Raw genomic sequence first — 24,470 nt, forward strand, 5'->3', positions numbered from 1 at the left:
AAAAATGGCATGAAATATTTATGGAAATCACAGTAGAACTCATCAGCATGGACATGGGATGATACAGCTGAGGGCAGGGTCAACAGGCTTACGCTGTGTGTGCTATTCCTGTGATTGGCCTTCCTGTCCTCTGGCTTGTGGAGTGATGAAGGGCGCACGCCGGCATGAGACGGCATAGGGGGCACGGTGGGAGGGTTGGGCTCGTAGGACTGGGGTAGGGGTGGCCGTGGGGGTACAGAGTCCTCCTCCTGGGGATTACAGTGGGTACGACAGCACAGGAAGCAAGGTGACACACGGTGCCACCACACAGGCTCAGGGCAGCAGCCATCTGCTATAGAGTGACTCTGGGCCACTGGATGGGCTCAACAGCTGATTAGCCAGAGAGAGTGCTCCAGATGCTGTTACAGCTTGACTGACATATTCCTCCAGACACAACTGCTCACACTATCTATGAGCAGAGCTGGCAGGTCGAGCCCTCAGATTGTTGATTATCATCTTCACAGCTGCATGTGGAGATGATAATCTCCACATGCAGCTGTGAATACCTGTAAGCTCACATCAACCTCGAGATATTTTAAGTTAGGCCTCAATTCCACATGCCTAGAGACAGGTCGGCAAATCCCTGATAACCTCTGGTTGCTCAGGAAAAATGTGTATTCCGGACTGGCTGTCAAGTTCTTGCTGAAGGTTGCTAGCTGTGAAATCGATGGTAAAGACAATGCTGCACCAAAAACCTCCTTGTGATTGCTCTGGCCGCAAGCAGGTTGCCGTGGTTTGCATGAAAGATGCAGACTTGTTTGCAAACACTCAACATTTTGAGTCATAGTGAAAAATTGAAAAAAAGTGCAGCACAGTCACATTTTTCACCACCACTTGGTGAGTAGTTTGTGAGTGCTTGCAGCCAAGTTGGCGTCTTCTACGCAAACTTCCGGCGACCACAGTAATCTGCTAGCGACCCAACCAGTCACAAGGTTTTCAATGCAGTACTGGATACTCTTTGAGGCCAGTTTCACACTAGCAACCGCCAGTGACCTCCAGAAACCACTCGCCAACTGTTCCTAGAATATACACTTTTCCTTAGCAACCGGTGGTTCCCAGTGGGTCACTGACTAGTCTCCAGGCCTGTTTGACTGGGGCTTTAGCGATCGACTTCACAGCAACTGCCATCAACCACTCGTGGCTCGTCAGGGAACACACTTTTTTCTCTTACGACCGTTAGTTGCCAAATGGTCACTAACCAGTTTCTAGGCCTGTTTTTGAGGCTTTAGACAGAAAAAAGAAAGCGAACACTTCCTCGCATTTGAGAAGTTGTACCCAGTAAATGTTGATATAAGATTTAAAGAGTTAAATGGTTACCATATGGATCATTTTTCTGTTGCTCAACTTTAAAAAACGCCTTACTGTTGCAGCATAATGTAAGACCAGGCGCTCTGTTTTCTTTTTCTATCAGTGGTGCCTCACCTCATTTTTGTGCTTACTGAAGTTGGTTTTGGGCCCATAGAAACTCATCCCATCAAGAGCATTTCTCTGGGCTTTGTGTTTATTCAGGGCCTCCATCACATCTTGAATCCTCCACAGCTCCTTCTGGATGCGGACGTGCTGCTGGCTGGGTGGTTCCGTCTGGGTGTGGACAGAAAACAGACGCGCGTCACCAAACATTACCTGCAGATTGAGATCTAAGGCGGAGGTCTCTGCCAAATAAAATTAACACTCAAGGTACAGAGCAAGGTGCAGAAAGAAAATGAACACGATGGGAGAGTAAAAGAACAGTAAAAGGGTCATTTATGTATTTGCTAAGGTGTGCAGTCAGTGGAGACACAGATTTGATCAGGCTTCTACTGTCTGTGAGAGATACTAGCCTCAGAACATAATAATCAGAGGAGAGATGGGGGTTACACTTAAGATTGGAAAAGGGGAAGAAGAGCAAGAGAAAAGGACATGTAATTATCTCCCCCTTTGCTGTTGCCTGGTTGGTCGTTGTGAAGTGGACTTAAGAAGAGGATGTCCAGACTCCCTGCTGGCCCTCTGACTTCTCTACTCTGAATTATCATTACTCAGGTTAAAAACTGGGAATAACTTCTGGAACAATTTTCTTTCTGCCTCTTCCTTGATGAAAAAAAAAGATAAAAGACAAACTTAATTAAGACCTGCTCTATCCTTGCTACAGTCATCAATCACCCCTGTGTTGCTTTGATCTCCACTTTACTTCGCTCCATACTTTTCTCCCAAAGTCCAAAAAATGTCTGCAAAAAGCTTAAGCAGGTACACAGATTTCTCTGCAGCTCTGCACTGAATGAACCTGCAAGTATGCCAAGCAGGTAAGACACAGTATCAGATTTTCACTATACCATTACTGTACGCAAAAAGAAGTCACAATAATGATGAGATCGTGAAATCTACTGAAAACATGCCTCCTCAAGCAATGCTATCAGGCAGAATCGTGAAGCTAAACCAGAGCCCCCCCCCCCAAACTGCAGTGAAGCAATCAGACCAAGAGCATTTCTGTAAACACACCTGTGAGCCAAGATGCAGGGCACAAGCTGCTACCTCTAGCCCAGAGAAGTGTGAGATATCCTCTTTTGCCAAATCGGTAATTAAATTAAGAATTAAGTCCCCAACAGTTCACCCATCTCCAGCGCTTCATTTAACAGCATAGCAACAGCCAAACTCCTCCTGTGTGAGTGACTCAGTCTAACTAAACGGTTTCAGTGTGGGAAGCAAGTCCGAGAATTTAGCCGCAGTGACAGAAAAGTGAATGCCGTTAGCAGTGGTCATCATACTTTAGTCAGCTATAAAATATGTAGATGAGCACAGTAAGTATAGTACTTACTGAAAGGCTTAGCCATGACAAACTAGATAGTGAGTCTGCAATCCTAGAGCCTGCAGCCAGAGCTGGATTGTTTATGATATTATCATGTGTATGTCTAATGTGATATTTCAGTTTTTCAATTTTTCAATATCGTGACTGCGGTCAGTATCAGCATAGTGTCACACCTTTAATGTCAAGTCAAGAGGTAGAGAGAAGTCGTGCAAATTTATTCTGAAAAATCTTCCTACCTGCGGGCTTCCCAGCGCTTCGAGCTGCTCCAGCAGGTTGTTCTTAGCCAGAGTCACATCTCCTTCCATCCTGTCATATTCCCTCCATAACCGCTCCAATTCCTGGTGACGGCGGAAATGACAATGATCAAAGCAAACAAGATGACAAACCATCATCTCATTAATACTCCTGAAAAGCGAGACCCTCGTTTTTCAGGAGTGTGCGTGAATGCACTGTATGACTCACAGCAGTAACTCTGGACACCTCTCTGCAAGTGCTGAGGAGGCCGCTCTGCAGTAAGTCTCTCTGCTGGATGATGCTCTGCATGGCAGCCGGGTTGTCGGAGCCCAACTCTATCTCCTGGCTAGCTGACAGAAGTGCCGTCTCCAGAGTGTGCTGAAGTGACAGGTATCATGTCAAACACACATATAGCACAACAGTTTGTCATTATTAAAACTTCAGGAAGTCATAACTGATTATTTGGGACTGTAGTAGATTTTTTTTTTTTTTAACTTTTCCTGCCCGTGACTTTTTTTTTAGCCGTTTTGGCACTGATGAAGAGGTTGTACAGTTTTTAAAATGTCAAAAAATAGTCACATGCCCATCTGTCCTTCTCAGAGCCCACAGAAAAAAATTTCAAACTACTTATTTGTCTTATCCACAGTTCCAAGGGTGCAACTGTAACTCAAAATTGACTACAAATTATGCTCCAGTTGAAATTTTTTCTATATACCTACCATCACTGCATAGCAACTAGTAACACAAAGCAGTCTGTGGTCAGTGAGATATGCTATGCTATATTGCAAAGTGATGCAAACCAGACTCTCCAGCTGATGATAGTAGCTGTACTTACAACCTACAGTTAAGCATCATAACAAGACTTCTCAGTTTGTTTTTTTCCTGTCTTGCTCCATTTCATGCTTATAAACTTAACTTGGAGCATATTCACAGTTTAAACTAAGTGCAAACTGTGTATATACATTTTTTTCCCACATGGTATCACATCTTAGAAAGCATTTTTAAACAATGTTTTGTGTGAGAATGATGAGAAATGTGCCATATTAGTCACCTTTTCTCTGTACAGCTGCTGCAGTTTGTCCTCCTGTATCCTCACCACTTTGTCCTGCTCACACAACCGGCTAAGTTTAGTCTGAAGAGAAACCAATAGAGAGTCACAACCCGCTGTGTACAGTTAAATGGAACATTATGTCATGCAACTCTGCAACACTAAGCTTACATCAGTGTCCACTTCTTCTGGCATACATGTGTAGGCTTGTTCCCTGTAGTCCTCTGGACTCATCTGTTGAGAAAGACACAGCATTAGACAGGGGCACTAAATCTGTGCATACACATTAGAATCTGGAGATCTAATGCAGTGTCAAGACCAAGCTCTCTCACTGAGCTGTGGGATTTATCCTTCACAAGGAACTCGTATTTCACTAAATCAGACAATCTGCATTACCAAACCAGCAGTGGGAGATCAGCCAGTCTAAACACAGTCTCTGCTGTTGATTCTTGTGCCTCGTGTTTCATCATGCGCAGTCATTGTCTCCATCAGTGCAATGGTTTTATGGAAAATGCATACAAAGCAATCTTGCTTACTTCACTCTAAAGTTAGTGCATAAACTTTGTCCTCCAATTGTGTTTTCTACAGCATGATCTGTGGTTCGTTAGTTGAAAGACTGTGTGTGCATGTGTGTGTTGGGTTAACCTAAAGTCCACTGGTACTATAGTTCAATGCCCGAGTGTCCTGTTGTCATTTCCACATTAGTTTATACTGTTACAATATCAATGTTTAGCCAGAAAACCCCCAAAAAGTCATCCTTATTTCCACCTGATATCGTTCAGCTACTTCTCAGACAGAGGAAATCACTTCAGCTGCATTGGATCCCATGTTTCCAGAAAAATCAACATATCACTCTGCTAAACCTTTAGTAATACAAGTACACTCCACAAACATCCGGACAGTGATATATTTCTGTGTTATTTTGTGTTTGTAGCCACATTTGATATGAAACGATGTAATGACTATAGGGTCAAAGTGCCAAATGTAAGATTAAACTCACTTCCTGGAAAGTGTACAACCTACAGAAGCAGATGATATTATGTTTAATCTCTTGTGACACTCTGCCAGAACTCAACTGCAGCCATTTCCTTTACTGCTTGTTTTGGGGGTTTGCTTTCAGCCTGCTCTTCAGTAAAGGAAGAATATCACATATCAGATAAAATACTTGTCAGGCCCTAAAAAATAAAAAAATTTAAAAAAAAATCCTCGGTTGATACAATTGAAAAGGGTTTGGGTTCACAACCCTGCACTCCAAAGGAAAAAAAAAAAGAAAAATCAGTGCTTGAACCTCAAAGATATGATTTAATGTCAAATCAAATGTGCCACAAATAGCAAAACAACAACAAAAAAGTGACTCACTGTCTAAATACTTTCAGACTCAACAGCATCCAATGTTCAACATCCACTCCTGCACTCTCACAAACACCTTTTATCGCAGTTCAACATAGTAAAGCTAAAGCAGGTGGGGCTGAAGAACCACATAGCATTCCACACAGAACATGCAGACTCTCCCACAGTTTGAAGAGCTTCACTGTGGTTTTGTGTGGTGTGTACTAATAAACAAGTGACATGGGGAGGAGGAGGAAGAGGAGGAGGAGGAAAAGGAAGACAGATTTCTGGCAGCTGAGCAGGTGGGAATGCAGCTGTTGTAGAGCCGGTATGTTAGTGAATGGGTGACGGGGTGATGAGGGCAGTTTTCAGCAGCACTTTTACACCTCAAGGGGCGTCACAAAAGTGGCAATGTGATGTCATAGCCATCGGCACACACAAGCCGGCCCCTTTATCTTTTCCATCAGCAGAATGCCAACTGAGGGTGAAGGGGAAGGAATGAAGACAGATAAATAAGAGTTAATCTAAAACAATATGAGGCCTCGGCTTCATCAGTATGCCACCCCAGAACATTAAATATAGAGTAATGATTGAGGCTCTGGTGCATCAGGTATTAAAAACTAATCCTTACATCTGAAAAATGTTTGGCTAACTAGCAAAGGATGCAAATAAAAAAGCAGGCTCAGCATAAATTCTAAATGGGACACTGAGACAGTGTGCATACTTTCTCTCTTCAACTATAGCAAAATATTCATGCATCCTAAATGATAAACATGAAAATCTAGTTGTGTTATTTCACTTTAATGATGCTGTAAAAAACAGTCTTAGCTTTTTTACAAAAACATTAATTATTTGGTAATGAACTGGACTGGCAACACCTAATTAAGTCACATTAATTAGAGTCCTTTTGCCAAGTTCAGGTGGCTCAGCTAATGAGAGGTAACACATTCTGCGCAGGATTATTGAAAGAAAAAAAAACTGACACCACAGTTAAGAGGAGATTTAACTCAACAGTGGAGCATTCATACATTCTACTACTCTCAAAAGTCATGCCTGCATGAGCATGACTTCTCATTATAAGAGAACAGTTAGAAGCAATGGATGAAGAGGTGCTGGCAATACAAAACGATACAGGGAGACCAGTCTCAAGATGCCGTGAGGACTTGGACATCGAAGGAGGAGCATTAGCAAAACAGACCAAAAGAACAACAGCGACTGGTGAGGATGAGGTGGAGCAAAGCCTTAGGCTGGCCTTACTTGCTGGTAAAGTTGAGGCCTTGGGGCAGAGTTCTCAATCAAAGTGTGAGTCATGACGATTAAAGGTTCATTTTCCTTCATCTAGTCCAGTGTGGAGAGGAGCAATATAGCAAGTGTCAGAAAGTTTACAGCAGTTTTTCATTTCTGAGACAACACCCACAGTGTGATTACACCGCACTCGCGCGCTCTCTCTGATGAGGCAGGCTCACACAGAAACACGAGCATCCAGAGATGACAGGGATGGTTAACAGCAACAGAAGACGCTTAGGAGCAGGAAGACAAGGAAGTACAAAGCTCTGAGGTGCATTTTTATTAGCAGTGGAAAATTCCCATTAATAGTTGATATATTGTAATGTAAAAGGAGCCACGTTTGCGAGAGGTACAAGAGATCAAAAATGCTAAGCTTCATCCGTCCAAGTGAAGAAAGAAATTACATATTTCTCAGTGGTTATACAAACCTTTGTTATAATAATTATTATTAGAAAGGTCTTACTGGGCCTTTGTGTGCTATATACAGAGCAATTAAAACTCATAAAGGACTTCAGAGCAATTAAAAAAAAAGCAAATGAAGTCTTAAAATTCCTTTGCATTTAAAAGTTCAATATGATACCTGCATCTTTATGTGTTCTTTATAGGGCAGAAATAAAGACTGTCCATTGTCATAAACAGTTATTCAGTAAGAGTGGCTGACAGTGAGTTTAGGCTATAAATTCAGAATTATGAGTAAATGAAGTAGCCTGAGCTAAAAGATGCTGTGGCATGTAACACTGGTTCATGGTCTGACCTTCTCCCCATACAGAATAGCAAAAAATGAGAAGTTAGCCTGGCAAAGGGACAGGAAATCACTAAAACAGCCACAGACAGCAGAGATTAATACAACAACAGCAGAGGCATCAAATGAGTTCAGTTCATGACAGGAGAAGACAGGGCATGCATTCATGCATTACCCCACCTGATTGTCCAAATACATGAGGTTCCTTTGGAGGTGATGAGAGAGAATGTCGTTCTATCAGCAGCAGCAGCAGCAAAAGAGAGCAAAGAAAAGGCAATGGGAGAGTGAGACAAAAGAAAAAGTAAGTCACATTCTTTCACTCATGCTCTCTCTGTCTCTCTCTCACTTCCACAGTCACACGAGCATGTCATGTACCCAAAGATAACCCAAGAGAAAGGAAAGCAGGACCAGTCAAGGAAGAAGAAAACAGGTCAGGTACCAGGTGTACTTGAGAAAGTAACAGAATGAGTACACTGCAGGACTACTGCTGACCAAATGCAGGCAAAACACAAAGACAATGGCAAGTCAAACTAACACACAACGTGGTGTGAGCATCCTGACACAAACCTAAAGTGATGAAGCAAGGCAACAAATTAAATGCATAGTAGTGAATACAAACCACAAAAAATGACAAATCTTCAACAGGTCTGGTTGACCTACATCAGTAATGGTAAAATCTGCAGTCTGGCATTAAGTCTGGCGACTTAAAGCCCCAAAATCCTGAATTAACGTTAACGTATGCCAATGGCCTTAGCCTCATTAGTCAGTCACTCTTTAAGCTCGCCAATGGCTTTAAGTTTCATCTGCGGATAACATCTGTCTGGATCCTTTAGGGGCATAAATGACTCAATCAACCGCCTGTGCTGCTAAAATGGACCAAATCTAATTATCTGATGAACTGAATTAAGTCAGATGCTGGTTGTAAAATAATTTTGAAAATGGAAGACAACAGTTTTACTCCCAGACATTTTGGGAAAAACTGATAAGAAGGTAGCTGGTCCATGAAAACGATGAAGCCAAAGCACAGTCGTTTTTGGAGAAAATGCCTAAAGTAGTTCCTTTCTCCTTAGATCAGCCATGTGTGAAGACCAAACAAATCCTCCAGATCGAGATGGATAATGGAAGTGGATAAAGATGGCATACACACCACACGCTAACATACACGCCTGCAGAAATGTCTCTGGGGGCCTGACCTTTGGGTTGTCGCCATCCATGTTTAGTTGCATAAGCTGTGCTACAGTGTGCTCCCGGATACTGTTTAGCTCTGCCTGCTGCCGACGCAGCTTTATCAGCAGCAAAGTCAGTTCCTCAGGCTGCAAGGGGGTGTGGAGGAGGAGGAGGGGGAAGGGGGGGAATCCATCGCCACAATGAATCAGGGACACACCGCAAGGGCGGGGAGGAGTGGGGGTGGGGTGAGAAGAAAGGAGAAAGAGCACACCAGGATAGGAGATTTAGAGGTACCAGGATCCCAATAGGTGAACAGTTGCTGTATTCTAGTCTTGAGTTTTCATGCAGTTTAGCACCATATTAGTTAGCAGCATGCAAATTATTTTATGTCCGCTCAAAACAGCAGAACAGTTGGCATTTATTACAGAACCCACTTCACACTTTACCAGCTCAACGAGGACAGAGAACTGTATTCAGCTCTGACATAAACTCCTGATCCTGGCTTAGAGAGTTTGAGTGACAGGGTTTTTAAGTCTCCACTGATGTAAAGGGAGTCTAAGGAGCTCCTGAAGTGAACACACCCTAAATCCTACCACTTGGAACATACATCTGAGTTCTGCCTAAATCTGTCTCAAAAACTTCTGCCGCAATGTCTTGAAGGGAAATGAAGGACAGAAAGAGGGAGAAGAGGAGTGTAGGTGGTATCATGAAAAATACTAACTGTCCTTAAAGGAGGCCAATTAAACCCATATTGCATAATTGTATAGAAATCAAGCATGACGTATCTCACCTGAATAGCACAGTGACATAAATCTGGGTAGTTAGAAGACTGGCACAGCTGAAGACTTACTGTTTTGCCTTGTAGAGATTGGGCACTGATAGTCTGGATTGGGATCCCTGCAGGCATAGACCTCCTATCAGGTGGGTAGGCGTACTGCAGGACACAGAGAATTACTATCAAATACGCCTGTCATCTATAATCTTTAATAAAATAACCAGTGTCACAGGATTCCCTTTCATATTGTTGTCTTCATAAATACACTCCAAGCTGAATGCAGTTTTGTTTGTGCTGCTGAAAGCACTGAAACACATGAACTCATTTTTAACCTTTGGGGACTGAAGTACTATTCAAAGTCTTGAGCACCACCTCATTTCTTTATGTTTGCTGAGAAAATGGGAAATATGTGCAACAATTTATTAACGATTAACACATGCAACATGAATGGAAATACAGCATATAAGGCAAAAATAAGAGTTAAGCTTTACAGCCGATATGTGGTATGTCCACCTTTATTCTTTAACACATTGTTGGCAGTTTCTGTGTCATTCAGTGTCAAGTAGTCTTCAGCAATAGTTCTCCAGGCTTCGCTTTTCTTTGGATGTTGGTTGCCTGTTGTTCTGTTCTCTGTCAAGATGATCCCACACTGCTTCAGTAACATTGAGGTCTGGGCTCTGTGGAGGCCAATCCATGACTAACACTGTTCTGTTGTGTGTTTTTTTTCTATCCAGGTATGCTTTTACTGCATTGGCAGTGTGTTCGGGATCATTTTTCATGCTGAAAAATGAAGCCATTGCCAAACAGATGCTTTTCCTGGTATTGCATGGTGGATCAAAATCTGATGGAGCTTTCCTGCATTCATAATTCCATCAATTTTGACAAGTTCTCCAACAGCACTGGCTGAAATGCAGCCCCAAACCATGACAGTCTCCACCGTGTTTTAGACCCTCATTATTGTTGCTTTCTCTTGACCGCCTCCATACTGACAATTATTAAACAAAACTTGGACTCATCACTCAATAAGACCTGTGCCACTGATTTTCAGCCCAGTTCTTGTGTAATCTGGTATACTCTCAGCCTTTTCTCCCTTAAGAATGGTTTATTGACAGCGACCCTTCCACTGAGACCATTTCTGATGAGGCCTCAAGGAACAGTAGACAAATTAGCTGATAGACCAGATGCATCTCTCAGGACTGGACTGCAAATGAGTGAGAAAGCAGCCAATGTCCAAAGAAAAACTGATCGACCTTCAGAAAGTGTGGAGAACTACTGCTTAAGACCACTTTAAAAAATAATGACAAGAAAGTCTGGCTCCATGGAATCAAAATATAAAGAAATGAGGGGTGACTCAAGACTTTTGCAGAGTATGCTATGTTTGTTATTATGAAGGTGAACTGAACAGTTATTATTTATGCATGCCTTTAGCTGACCTTATTGACTGGTGGCCTCTGCCGTCTGTCAACACTCATGTCTCTTCGGTAGACGGGAGAGGAAATTTCTGAGCGAGCGTTGCCCATGTTGTAAGATCGCATTGGAGAGTAGCCTCCATACATCGACAGGGAGCCGTGGGAAGGCGAGGGAGGGATGGAGTGGCTTGGTGCAGCATGCTCTGACAGGTTGATCATGGTTTTGGGACTGGCCATGTTGCTGTACAGCCCCGACTGTCTGGTGTAGGCCTGTCTCTGCTGCCACTCATACAACTGCCACATGGTGTCATCACGCATGGAGCGGCGTTTCTCAACCAGTGAGAGACCCATGGCCTGGTCATAAACTGACGGGGAAATGCTGCAGATGCTGTCCCGTTGTGCGATGCTGTTTCTGGGCATACTGCAGTAGCCATCTCCATAATGAGGCATGTAGGGTACCCGATGGCTTGGCATATTTCTAGGCAGCGTCTGGTATGATGTGATGCTGGAGAAAAAAGAAAAAACTGATAATTTAATCATTTGCAATACAGCAGATGAGCTGCACAGACAATTTTTCATGTAGTTTGGTAAATTATATATATTTATATATATAAACACACACACATACATTTTAAGGACATCTTCATAATGCTTAAAAGGATATAAAGGATCTGTGTTGTATAGCAATTTGATAATTCAATTCTCTTATTACAGAATTTAGCTATTTCTTAGTAAGTATTAAATTCATACATTTCATACCCAAGACAGATCAAAGTGGTTTTAGGCTCCATCAGATTCAAAGTAAGCAACAAGTTGTTTAAAAAAAAATAAAATCTCTTTGGATTTCTTTTAGCAGTGTCATGTTATGAATCATTTGTTGGTTTGACTTTAAATATAACTTTGTAGTTGCAAAGCACTTCATGTCGAGTACCACATTAATTCAAGTATCAACCAAGGGTACACATGTGTGCGTAATTCTCATTCACAAAGCAAGAATCCTACTCAGAAACAAATTAAGACGTTAACTATCGACAGCAAGCCTTTAAGAAGTGCCAGTTCCTCAGTGGGTTCAACGTCAGTACACAGAGAGATTAATAATAAGACTCCCCGACAGATCTGGGCTAGAATGCTTACTGGTCTTTAAATCCCAGTATAGCAGCATTACAATAAAGGCTTTTGACTGCATATAAACTATATATCAACGCACATGTCAAACAAAAGGAGCTGAAAGAGCTTAATGGAGAGAAAATTAAATGTTTATCACAGAGGACCAATACAAAAGATAATGACTGAGGCCTTTTTTTTGGTTTTACCCAAGGTACCCTTTAAATTCAAGCCTTGCCTAAAGCAGGTATGTATGCCCATTTGTTTAAAAAAAAAAAAAAAAAAAACATCAAAGAATGAGGCATAGCTATGTCAAACATGAACACAAGCCTGATGATAATAAAGTGTTTTCTTGCTTAAAACAACAGTTTTATAAGGAAATGTGACCAAGAAGACCTGATAAAAACTATACACATATACATAAGCACTATATATTTATGTATATAGTGCTTATGTATATGTGTATAGTTTTTTGCTATTTTATTCTATTTTATTTTATTCTATTGAATTTTAGTTTTTAGTTTAGTTATTTGTTCTTACTCATCCTTTTCATTTTTTCTCTGTATTGAGCTGCTGTAATGCACAAATTTCCCCGTCGTGGGATTATTAAAGTTTTATCTTATCTTATCTTATCTTAAATCAGAATCTGCATTTATGCCATTTATGCCACCAGGGATGGGAATCAAGAATCAGAACCAGTAACAAATTAGTCAGTCCAGTGTTTTCAGGCTTATTCAGTCCTTTCATCAAAATTGTCCTTTTTTTCTTGACTGCTGCACAATGCAAAACATTGAAGTAAACTCATAGCAGTGAAAGTTGCTGCTAAAGTAGCAAGAAACACTTGGCTTAAACACTGAAATAAAAAGGCCACACTAACAATGGAAGCATGTATAGGCCTACTTTTCCCACACAACCTTGGTAGAGGCAGTTGCATTGATTTTAATAAAATCTCATCAATAGTCATAACTACTGAGACTGTGTGTGTGTGTGTGTATATATATATATATATATATATATATATGTGTGTGTGTGTGTGTGTGTGTGTGTGTGTGTAGCTTTTATCTTCTATTTTTTTTCCTGCCCCCCCCCCCTTCTTTTTTTCCCTTTTTCTTTCCATCTCTCTCTTCTTCTTTCCCTACCTGTCAGATCTGGCAAGAATAAATAAAATAAAAAAAAAATTAAAAATTAACAAGAATAGCCTATAGAAAATAATTATTAGAGCACGTCTTGTAAAAGCAAATATGTTTGGTACCATAATGCCTTCGGATTATCATTCCGATTGCAAAAACTGCCAGACATGACAGGTCAAAAAACAAAACAAAACAAACAAACAAAAAAAAAACTACTGAGCACTACTGGACTGCACTACAGTGCCATCCAACTAACATCATTTTTCTTCTTATGCAGTATTACGTCAAGTTTTTTTTTTTGTGTACATGTTAAATACCAACCTTCTGGTATCATCGTCCTGGTTCCGTCCTCTCTGTGTGCGAACCCACTGTTCCAGCTGATGCATCGAGCTGGTCCTACTCAGACTGCGATCCGGCTCATGTGGGGGACTTTGCTGAGGAGGGACTCCAGTTCCATTAGCTGGACGCTGCTCTCCAGATCCATTAACTTGAGGGCTATGGTGTGGTCTGTCAACCTCAGTCTGAGGCTGCGGTGAGGTCACATTAGCTTTGATGGCTGCTGCCTGGGCTGGCTGCAGTTTAATACTGTTTATTTTGGTGAGTGGACGTTCACGCTCAGCCCCATCCTTCTGGAAGCCATAGCGTTCGGCATCTCGCTGCTTCCTCTCCTCGTCCTCTGTGATGGAGGAGACTGCTGCATGCTCGCGGTCAACCTCACGGTTGCGCTCATTGTTCTGGATTTCGGTTTCTGTTCTGTGGTTGGCCACATGGTTGATCTCTTGAGGTCTACACTGCTCCACTTTTAGCTTGTCCAACCTGAAAAAGACAGCAAGGTTCAGCCTTAGAATAACTACAAGAAAAACCTACTAGAAGAGCTACAATCTAAAGGTAGTATAGAACATAAATAAAGGGCGCTGGTTTAGCTCATTGAGTGAGAAGGTGCCCAAATGCCCTTCAGCTAAAATGCAACAGCCCAGCAATAAAAAAATCCAAATTACATTAGATTAAATTGGAAGGTTGAATTCAAATGAGGGGAAGTGCTGCTGTACTGAATGAAAGCACAGCTCTCTCTGTCACTCTCTAGTTGTTTTTTCTTTTTGTTTGTTTCTTCACTGAATGAAATGGCGAAATACTGCTCCACACTTCTCACTTTTTTAAGTTGAATACGGCATGTTTGAGATCCCAAATAACCTCTTCTCTGGACCTCTAACTTTTTCAATAAATGTTTTTGGATTATCCAGACTTAAGATGCCCTGGTCTTCAGGTGAAATCTGAAGACTGCATCTGAAGGAGTGGTGTGTTGTTTTGTTTTACCTGCCTTTCTAATCTTTTTACAACCTCGCTGAAACCACTGTTATCTTAACTCTGCATCCTGTATTAAACTGCACAAACTGCTAACCGGAGGCTTGTTGATATGAATAAAATGAGGCCTAAAGTAACTGGTGATGCTTAAAATGCTCTTTTAGTTTTTTTTTTTGAATGGATCCATAAAGCAGATGCAAGATAGTATTTGGCCTGGTCTTCTGTTGTGTTCGTACTTTTTTCAATTTAGCCTAGTCTGAGAGCAGCTCAAAAACCGCGCTGTTTATCTTGCCAGGGTGATGTCATACGAGCGCACGTGGTGGTTTGCAGGCTTCTTACCTTCCATTTGTTGTTCATGCGTTACAATCTTAGACAATAGGCTAAAGATCTTTAAGGTGATTAACCATTGCCAGAACATCCATAAAGCTGGGTGGAATGACTCTTGTCCGACTAATTTTTTAGAACTGCTGTAAAATATAATATCAAACATCTTTTTAAGTATGGATCAAATATACTACAAAACTAATGTGCTACCTTTGTGAATTCAGCTAACAGGGGGAGCGTTGAAACAAACCCACATTTCAAACTAAATAAGCAGAGTGCACAATGCTTCTTCCAGCTGCCAGAGAAGGCCAAGCGTGTAAAAGGAAATCAGATATCTCCAGTAAAACAATACCTCAGCTGAGACAGTTCTCAGAAGTGGTGCTCAGACCCCAGTAATCTATTTGCTGCTCTCTTTTGCCTCCTCTCTAGAAGACCTGCATACCACTCTGTGGTCCCTAGAGAGGTATCCAGAGGTAATCGATGCCACTATTCCTTGACCTTAGACAGACACAAGGTCACAACTTCAAAGTTTGGCAAATTCCCCTCAGCAGCATGGCTCACTGGGTTAGCAATAAGAGGGCTGCAGAAAAGGCATTCCTTCAGAGTTTCCACTTGTATAGTTTCAAATAGCAGATCTAGTCACTTAATGGCTTCTCCATCTTTCTGTGCCTCCACCAACCCAGCAAAGCACACATTTAAAGTCTGTGAGCATTCAGTTGTAGAACTCCAAATCAAATGATGAAATCAGTGAAAAAGATGAAATTACACTATCTTTTTTATTTTGATCAATACTGTGTGGATATATGAGATAATCTTATAGCAAAACCACACGGTCCCATTTAGCAGAGACTTTCAGAGGATTTCAGGCACTGCTGCTCTGTGTAATTACACTGCTCGTTACCATTACGCTTCTGCTCGCCCATGTAAAAGCAGGGCATTAGATAGGCAGGCTGCCAAATGACAGATATTTAACATAGCTTAAAAAAGAAGGAAAAAAAAAAAAACTGTCCTGATGAGTCAGTGATCCTGATCAGCCAGCGCAGCTGTGCACATCATCCCTTAAACCACCTGCACCATGCATTCGCAGTGCACCCACAATCTTGTGTATGTTACTCTGTAATAAACTTTAGCGCTAGAAACAGTTACATAACATGAAAGAACATCGTAGCTTCTTCAACAAACCCAGAGACCAGAGATGTCAAAAGTGGGTGTTGAACTGTTGCCAAGGAACTTAACAGGCTTAGCAGGGAATTTAAAAAGTGCTCTCTTCCAGCACAAATGCAGAAAAACTGAAACGAGAGTCGAGAAATGAACCACGTGACGCACAGTTGTTAGTACTAGTTTTAAGTGCTGTCCTCAAATGCCTTTTTCAACCCCCCACCCCCACCCCCCCACCCCCAAATTCAACAATGACTCGACCCACTCAGCAAACATGACTTTATTGGCGAAGCTCTCACAAACCTTTTGACTGGATCTGACTGCACGAGTGCAGCATCTGTCATTACTTTCATCCAAGATTCCATCTCTTTGGCTGTGTCTGTGCAAAAATAGTAAGTCCTCATGTTGGGATGTGTCGCCTGTTTTGACAGTAAACAGGATCAAGGACAGGAAGAGTTATCTGCACAGCCACCTGAAAGAGAGAAGACAAAAACTAGCTGATTAGGATCTTTGAGATTTAGTCATAATTAAGTCATGCATACTACTAAGTCAGGAAGGTAAATCTGCCACAGTACTTACCATGCAGTACACTGACTGGCAAACACATTGCCGGTTGTCTCTTTGTTCCCTCATGGTGAACAAACCAATATATTGTTAAAATCACAACACAAAAAGAGAGAGTGTTTAGTGAACAACCCCAATATCCAGTTTACAAATGTTTTAAAAAAACACAACATTAATAACTTCACAATAATATTTAGAAATGACACTTACTGAAATGACCTTTGGCCACAACAAGAGACAGGGAAAAGTTAAGAATGAAAAATACACAGTCAAAAGGTCATCCCATTTCTAAGTGAATCACTGAACTGAAGAGGTTGTGTCCTGCTCTCATGCTTTTCTCTTCTCCCAGTCTTTTTTTTTTTTTTTCTTCAATTTGAATCTAAGTTGGAAAAGCAGTGGGCTGTGTGGTTGGAGAGACCTTGAGCAGACTCCTGGGCGTCTGTGTTTGGCTGTGCTTGGCAGGACAACTTTGTTGTCTCTTTGGGTTTATGAAGAACCCACAGTCAAATCCTTTACACACCACTGTGATCTCATATAATAAGTCCGTTGCCCTGGAACTTGGATCCTCTGCGTCGACTAATAGTATCATAGTACTGTGGTACTACCTCACCACTGGCAGTAGTCCGTGTAGAAATATGAAACATGCTTTACTCCTTTAGCATTAGCAATCTGAAGGTAGCATTTTAATAAACAGCTTACTTTGTCAATTAACTGAAACTTCTAAGGCAACAACAAAGCACGTTCAGAGGAAAGAAAACCTAGAAGCTGATTTACATGTCTAAGAAAACAAACATTGTGGGATCACTGCAGGAACCACTGAAGCACACGTCTTTATAACTTTATACCAGTGATCAAATGTACCTTCTGAAAGACTTGGACATTCAGCTTTCATAGCCTTATCTAAGAGTTTTTCATTTTTAGAATTTTTCATCATTAGAAAACTAGCAGCTCTCTTTTCTGTGTTTAAGTGTACTAAACCTTAGACCACGCAGCCTAACAAAGTCTGATAGGAATGAAAACATGCACTGACCTTGAAGGCATATTTTCTGTTAATGTGATCATCCACAGACAACATGGATACATGAAAGCTTGGTAGGAGGATACTGCCAAGTATCCCCTCCTCTTTTTCATCTGCGAAGAAAAGAAACAAAGCACCATATATTACTATATTGTCTGTGATACTACAGTCAACTTTTAAATACTGGACTGTGAGGGGAAAAACTGGAACGTGTTTCAGTCAGATAAGTATGGGATCCTCAGTCAAATCACTGGAAAAGATGAGCACTGATTCAATGTCATATGCAGCTAGGCTGCTCTAATCCTCATTAAGTTAACAGACAGGGTTCCACATTGACAATGGTGCACTCTCCACATGGGGGGAGATTAGGTTGAGTCCCAAGTTTAAGCAGAGTAGCTTACTCTCCAAATTCCATAAAAGCAAACTGTACTGCTTATCCAAAACAGTGCAGGAAAACAAAACAGACGGCTGCAATCCCATATGTGCATTCACTTTGTCTGGTTTGTGTGCAGGTTTGCATGAGTGTTACTCAGAGCTATTATGTTGAAATCAAAGTCTCTTAACACATATTGGTAGGGACTGGGATGAATAAAGCTCATCAAGCATAAGGCTCAATATCAAATATCAGAACATTTGGGGGAATATGTGGTAGCAGCACTCTGGACATTCCCAAACACATCTGACGTCGAGCTGTTTACTCGGGGGCTATGTTAGAGCCCTGCCTCCCTTTACTGAAGTCTAAAGGACTGATGGATTGATTTTTGGCAGTGTCACCTGTCTGCAACCAAGTGGGCTCTGATGTCTGTGCCTCTTTCTTTAAAAAAAAAAATAATAACACTAATAACGCAGAATAACACAGAGGCTTCAGCAGAACAGTCTCAGAACGTAAGCAACATCATGGGATATCCTGGTGCACAGAAATAGAGTGATAACTACAGCAGATAACGGATGTGTTCAGATGAGGCAGCAGAGTTCATGACCTCTCTGCCCACTCTGCTAAAGGATACAATATATCAACATATCCATCTGGATAAAGCCTTTTGGTCTGCCGCTGTCTGTGGCTTTTGTCAGTCAGTGGGCGGAAAGAAGGCGACTGGAATGGCAGACACCAGAAATAACACAGACTGGATGTCATCCCGATCAGCAGAAATGATGACTGTATCTGCATACAGTGGTGGCACTGGGAAATGCAGCCTTGTACAAGGTAAGACTTATATTTTCTCACACTTTCAAAAACCTAGTTTACACTTAGTCTCACTGATTCCCCACGTTGTTTTTCAGTAAGAAAGTTCTCAAACATTCTCCAAACAGGTGTTTCAATATTAGATCTGAACATTAGTCCAACATGAGAGAGGATGGAACACAAATTAAGTCGCATTAGTATGTGCAATTTTATTTATTTTTTACTGCACAGCTGAATGTAAAACTTTTACACTGCTTTGGGACTCCTATCATGTAAAAATATGACCGATGACGTGACTTGCATGAGAAGGACATCATTCAATAACCTTATTTCATTCTGTTTCATCATGACTAAACATTAGTGTGAAATCTCATTTGCTGGTTTGCTTTAACCTTCAACTCTGCATCCAATTCTTGTTCAAGGACCTGGCTTTGCTTGGGGACAAAAGTGATGCTGCAAGCTTTTTCACCCTAATAAGTCTTCCCACTCTGTCCTGACATGTTCTTCATCACAGGAACCCAGATATAATAACGATCAGAGAAAGCAGCACTTGTGGTTCTGAAGGTCACAACAGCACTTGAACTACTAATGGGAAACTGGTGCCACACTAATGAAACATGCCATTAGGTGACAGGACTGAACTCACCTCTGTAGTAAAACAGGCAAAGGTCAGACAGGACAAACCACCTCTTCTTCCATAACTTCATCCCTGTGCTGTCCTGAAAAGACACCAGAGCAAAAGGGGACATTTTATCCAACATATTATGATCCAAAAATGCCTCACTGAACCTTTGAGATAACGAAATAACCCTTTATTTAAATGACGACCGGTTATGGAAGTCATCCGCTCAGCACTGCAAAATTTCTGACTCTCAAATTTTGCTATTTTTGGCCCAAGATGGGAACATTTAATTTGTGGTATGAAACAAAGACAATGCAACACACAAACTTCCTTTGCTTAAGTTGTTCTTCAGTATCAACTCAAAGTCCTTTAATAGTGCTGCTTGAAAAGGATGAAGAGTGAAGTAAAGGGTATTAACTCTCCGGTTTACTTTAATGGAAAACTTGAGCAGAGTCCTTAATCGTAGCCTCCACCAGGAGACAAAAGCAGGAGGAGGGACCTTAACAACTCTGTCATTATGGTCAAACGGCATGTGGGCTGCAGTTTACTTGAAATGGAAATTCACTTCCACAAACCAGAATGTTTAAAACATTAGTATCAAGAAAGATTCAAAATGCCAGATGCTGTGCAGTATGTTCATAAAGGAGGTAGATCTGAAATGTAAAAAGTTTTAAACATCCTGTGTCCATTAATCCACCACCTTTCCTCTACAATCAAGGTTTTAACCACTTTTTTTTTTTTAACATGTTCATGAATAAACTTTATCTAAAGTTCTGTATAATCTTGCTCTCTGGAGGCTTTCACTATCACATCAATCACTGTGGTACATTGTTCTTCCTATCGGACCAACTGAAGGACTCCAGCTTCCCCTCAGCCAAGGACTTCAATAGCTTCCAGTTTTCAATGAGGCAGGAAAATAAAAGTGCAAATCCAGCTTTTATTCAGGGTAGCAGATTTGTGAGTCTTTTGCTTGATCTACGTCACCCTGATTGAGGTTTCCAAAGAAAAAGCAGCTGGCAGCTACACCAAAGGAGTCCGTCATGTGTTCACAAAACTGTGCTGGGCGCCTGCAATCACCGCTAAATGAAACTCCCAGTTAGGAAGCACAGGGGTGTCGGGTCTGGCCCCTTTTTACCCTTCAGTGAGTAACCAGGGAGGTCTGTATGTAAACACTAAGCCTGCTGGCTGGCTGACACAGAAAAAAAAAAAACACAGAGATGCACAAAGAAACGCTCAGATTCTGCAAGATATCAAAAAGCTGTCTTTATGCTCATCTTAAGACTGCTGCTGCTGTTTAACAACTTGCAGGTAAGCATGGAATAGAATCAATACTGTTTTGTATGATCACCTTTGTATAATCAAAAATTTCCTTTGCTGTTGACATTTTAAGAGCACTGCATGAATAATCATGTCCAGCAGAAATCAGAGATGCTGCTAAAGTCAGCATAAACACAAGCTCAGACTCACAAACCTAACATGCTGTTCAGCATATTTTTCCATGTTCATCAGTTTCTTGACATTTCATACAAATTATTGACGGGGTGGTGTAATATGAAAAGTCAGGGTACAACCAGAATTATTTAATTCTTTCTTTCTTACCTGGCCATGAACGTCTGTACCAGTGTTCCATAAAAATCACAACGACATGTTGGAACATTTCAGTCTGAACCAAAATGGTGAAGAAAAAAAAAACAAAAAAAAACCTACCATCTCTACACACTATGCTAAAAATCACACTGTGATCTGTCCTTTTAAATTTCTGATTTTCTGGACTAAACATTACCTGAAGCCATGCACTCCCACTCACCTGTTTATAAAGCCAGTTTCTCTTGATAACCGGGGCACTGGGATTCCTCCTGATGGAGTTGGATCGCTTCCCAAAGTTGTGAATTTTTTTGGAAGGTCTTGAGGGCTAGAAGCAAAAAGCAAAGTGTGCGCGATACACACATAAGAAACATTTAAACTTTTTAAGCCATAAAAATATGAGCCACTTGTTTTTCCATTATTTTAACTTAACAGACATGAATTATAAGCACGCCTGTCACTCACTCTTCCTCCGGGGCTACTGGAGTTTGCAGCGTGGTCGCCTGTGTAGTTAGAGGCCTCACTCATGGTGCTTAGTGGCCGTTCCTTCTTCTCATTCGCTGGCACTTTGGAAGCAGATCTAAACAAAACACAAAACATGCCAAGAGCAGACAAGCAAGTCATTAATCAGAAATACACACTGTGTTATAGCCAGTGACCTTCATAAGAAGGAAAATGAGCAAGCAGCCCTTATCATATGTTTCCTTGTCCTTCCTCTTAAGTTCAAACTCTGTTATAATGAGATCTCAACATGGGCTTATGAATCAGACCAATTACTCCCACCCTGCCTGCCACTTCTGATACATTTTAGGTTCTCTAAGAGCTTTAAAGTGAACGGCCTGCAAAGTCCACCTGACATATCAACAAGCAGCAGCTACAGCAGTGAACCAGGTCAGGATGTTTCTTAAAAGGCAAAATCTTTTTGTTTTTAAAGCAAAAGCACAGTAGGTTCAATACTTCTGCCATATGACACCATGCGAATTAGCTGTACCTGACCCACGGAGATGTCCTACATTCTGCAATAAAGGAACAATGTTGTGGTCCAGAGGGAACAAGGCATGAAAACCAAAGGGGAGCAGAAGTACTGCAGCAGCAATATCACCACAAATATAGTGATTCTGCTCCATTTAAGAAACTGCCAACCCTGCACTGTAAACCCCTCAAAATAACTGATCCATGTGATCAACAATATAACATTCATACAGTCCAGATCACGTTTTACCACCAAGTTAAATCTTTCAGTGTAACCAGCTGTTTGAAATGGAGACAACACTACTAAAAATCAGAACAAGAAAACAAAAAAAAAAACAAAAAAACACACACAAAAAGGGCTCGCAATGGACAGCCAAACAAATCAGCTTGGTTCACACGTGCGCGTAACTCACACAGGAAGTGCATTCCCATGCAGCACAGTGACAAGTCTGATATCAACTGGAGACCCCTCACAAAGCAATGACAGACTGATTTGGTCTTACCTGTATTCAGAAGGAAAGCTACGTACAGTAGTTTCTTAGAAGGCCGAGCTTAGTTAGAAAAAGCAGCAGTACATTTTTTTTATAGTGTTCTGTGCAAAGGTGACACATCTGATATGTCACTGGGACAAATGACTAATACTTTCTCAATTTAAAGTACACACAATTTGCAACTCACTTCTCTAAAAAAGGTGCAAAGGGATGAGCAGCTACTGAGATTTGCCTTCGTCTCAATCTAATGAATTCGCTTTGAAAACGAGCTCTGAACATTTTCAGCACTTCCACTGACTCATGAAATCCTTATTAAAGCATAGTCAATGGCAAGTGAACTTGTCATCTTACAAAGGTCGGGAAGGGTGGAACGTGTGAAATGGCTCTACTGTGAGAGAGACTGTGTGCTTTATTTGATGCTCTATTTGGCATCAGAACACATCTAGGCTCTGGGCTGCAGATAATTAGTTTGGAATTGATAATCAATCCGCATGCAGTCAAACTAAAAAGAAGCAAGTGTGTTAATTTGATTTGATTTACTTTATTGTAAGAGCTGGCCTTTGGCTATAGGCAGATTAAGAACAAATTGAGAAGTTACTTTGCATTAAAGCCCTCACACAACTGAAACATCCACACTACAATACATTCTGTTTGGGTATTAAAGTGCTTACTGGAGAAGCAAAGAGGATATAACACCAAATCTAATATAACATTAGCCTGTAATTGAACACAAACTAAAAAACGATCTCACAAACCAAACATGAAAACAGATTGTTTTGATAATCTTCATTATACAAGATATACATAAAGATGATGTGCAAACCGCCATGAGTCATTTGCAGTTTACCAACATATAAAAAAAAAAAAAAAAAAATCAACAGTCTTCTTATCTGATCATCACCCTAATAAAATAGGGATGCATCACTATGAAAACTTTCACTGATACCACTGATGCTGGAATGGACTGGTACTTATACAGTGCCTTTCTATTCAATTTTGAGCACTCAAAGTGCTTTCCACTACAAGTCTCATTCGCTCAGTCCACCGCCCTTCCAGTTGATAGACAACCTGCTCCGCCACCTGAGCTCTTTCAGCTCTGCTACATTTAGCCGGTACAAAAACTGATGTGACACAGCAGATAAATATCATCCACTGCCATTGGTAAATGTCGTCTTACTTGCCGACAACCTGACATCAGCATTCAGAGTAACACACACAGGATGTTCAGCCGATACCAATACATGGCCACAGCTATTCGTAAAAGACAGAGAAGAGAAGAGCACATTAAAAATGTCTTTTTTTTTGAAAAGCAGTAACCATGAAAAATAAGTGCATATTACTGATAAATGGGATACAGACCAGAGAACTGTTTCAATTTCAGTTTCAAAACTTCTTTATTAATTAATGTGCTAATAAAAAAAACTGGCTGTCTAATTTAAGTCCTGAAGATGTTCATTCAGAGGACAACTCTTTATTTTCAAGTGTTCCCAATTTGGGCCTCCGCAGTAATTATTTCACAGCTATTTTGAGTCAAAACAACACAAACACACACAATGCAGACAAACACACTGCTATATTTTGACAAAAAAAAAAAAAATTCAGCTTTAGCTTGTTTCCACTAAAATTATACCCCGAAACCCGCATGACTTACGCCACTATTCATATCCTCATGGTGCCGTTTTGAAAGTCTGTCCGTTTTAAATGAGTGTTTTCTGGTTTCAGTCGGGGCTTGCCTCCTGACAGCACTGCCCACAGTGAAAATGATTGTAATGTGAGAACACAGAAATACCACGGGCAACACTCGTCTCTGTGTTTACCACGGCTCAATGTCAACAACAAAGTCAATGAACCCAAAAGTGAAGCTGAAAAGGCCACGTGATGTTCTGTTTTCAGCAATGCCGTTTCAGAAATTAATACAGACAGAGCTGCACAGTTACCTACGGGAAGGCAGTCTGTCACCCCCAGTGTAAAAAAAAAAAATTATTAAGTTGAAATTAGGCACACTGTGCATCTAATAAAGCTACTATAGTAGACAGGCAAAATAAAAGTCCTTGCATCAATTCAACAAACTAATACTTACCTAAATGTATTACAGTAACAGATCCTGCCTGGAATTTGTGTATCTGTGTAAGTGTAAAGGGTCTGTGTGCAGAAAGAGTGAGGAGGGATTAGACTGTCACTGAAGCCTAGCACTAAGCACGTTTGG

At 41.0% G+C, this 24,470-nt stretch overlaps 1 protein-coding gene across 6 annotated transcripts in view; it reads right to left on the reverse strand.

Moving 5' to 3' along the window:
* Positions 1 to 24,470, reverse strand: part of plekha5 (pleckstrin homology domain containing, family A member 5) — an 88,046-nt gene that overhangs the window by 7,429 nt on the left and 56,147 nt on the right. Inside the window, exons 5-21 of one of the 6 annotated variants that reach the window (XM_030731523.1) lie at positions 21,267 to 21,381; positions 21,025 to 21,129; positions 19,242 to 19,314; positions 17,425 to 17,525; positions 16,134 to 16,249; positions 13,368 to 13,862; positions 10,837 to 11,317; positions 9,479 to 9,562; positions 8,655 to 8,774; positions 7,642 to 7,695; positions 6,690 to 6,770; positions 4,275 to 4,337; positions 4,107 to 4,187; positions 3,284 to 3,433; positions 3,058 to 3,159; positions 1,462 to 1,620; positions 93 to 248 (exon numbers count right to left, since the gene is read on the reverse strand). In XM_030731523.1, the coding sequence (XP_030587383.1) occupies positions 93 to 248; positions 1,462 to 1,620; positions 3,058 to 3,159; positions 3,284 to 3,433; positions 4,107 to 4,187; positions 4,275 to 4,337; positions 6,690 to 6,770; positions 7,642 to 7,695; positions 8,655 to 8,774; positions 9,479 to 9,562; positions 10,837 to 11,317; positions 13,368 to 13,862; positions 16,134 to 16,249; positions 17,425 to 17,525; positions 19,242 to 19,314; positions 21,025 to 21,129; positions 21,267 to 21,381 (2,536 nt within the window). The remainder of the gene's footprint in view (positions 1 to 92; positions 249 to 1,461; positions 1,621 to 3,057; positions 3,160 to 3,283; positions 3,434 to 4,106; positions 4,188 to 4,274; positions 4,338 to 6,689; positions 6,771 to 7,641; positions 7,696 to 8,654; positions 8,775 to 9,478; positions 9,563 to 10,836; positions 11,318 to 13,367; positions 13,863 to 16,133; positions 16,250 to 17,424; positions 17,526 to 19,241; positions 19,315 to 21,024; positions 21,130 to 21,266; positions 21,382 to 24,470) is intronic. The other 5 variants (XM_030731524.1, XM_030731525.1, XM_030731526.1 and 2 more) reach the window with 5 other exon arrangements.

This window comes from Archocentrus centrarchus, chromosome 6 (genome assembly GCF_007364275.1).
Source record: "Archocentrus centrarchus isolate MPI-CPG fArcCen1 chromosome 6, fArcCen1, whole genome shotgun sequence".
Classification (NCBI taxonomy): Eukaryota; Metazoa; Chordata; class Actinopteri; order Cichliformes; family Cichlidae; genus Archocentrus; species Archocentrus centrarchus.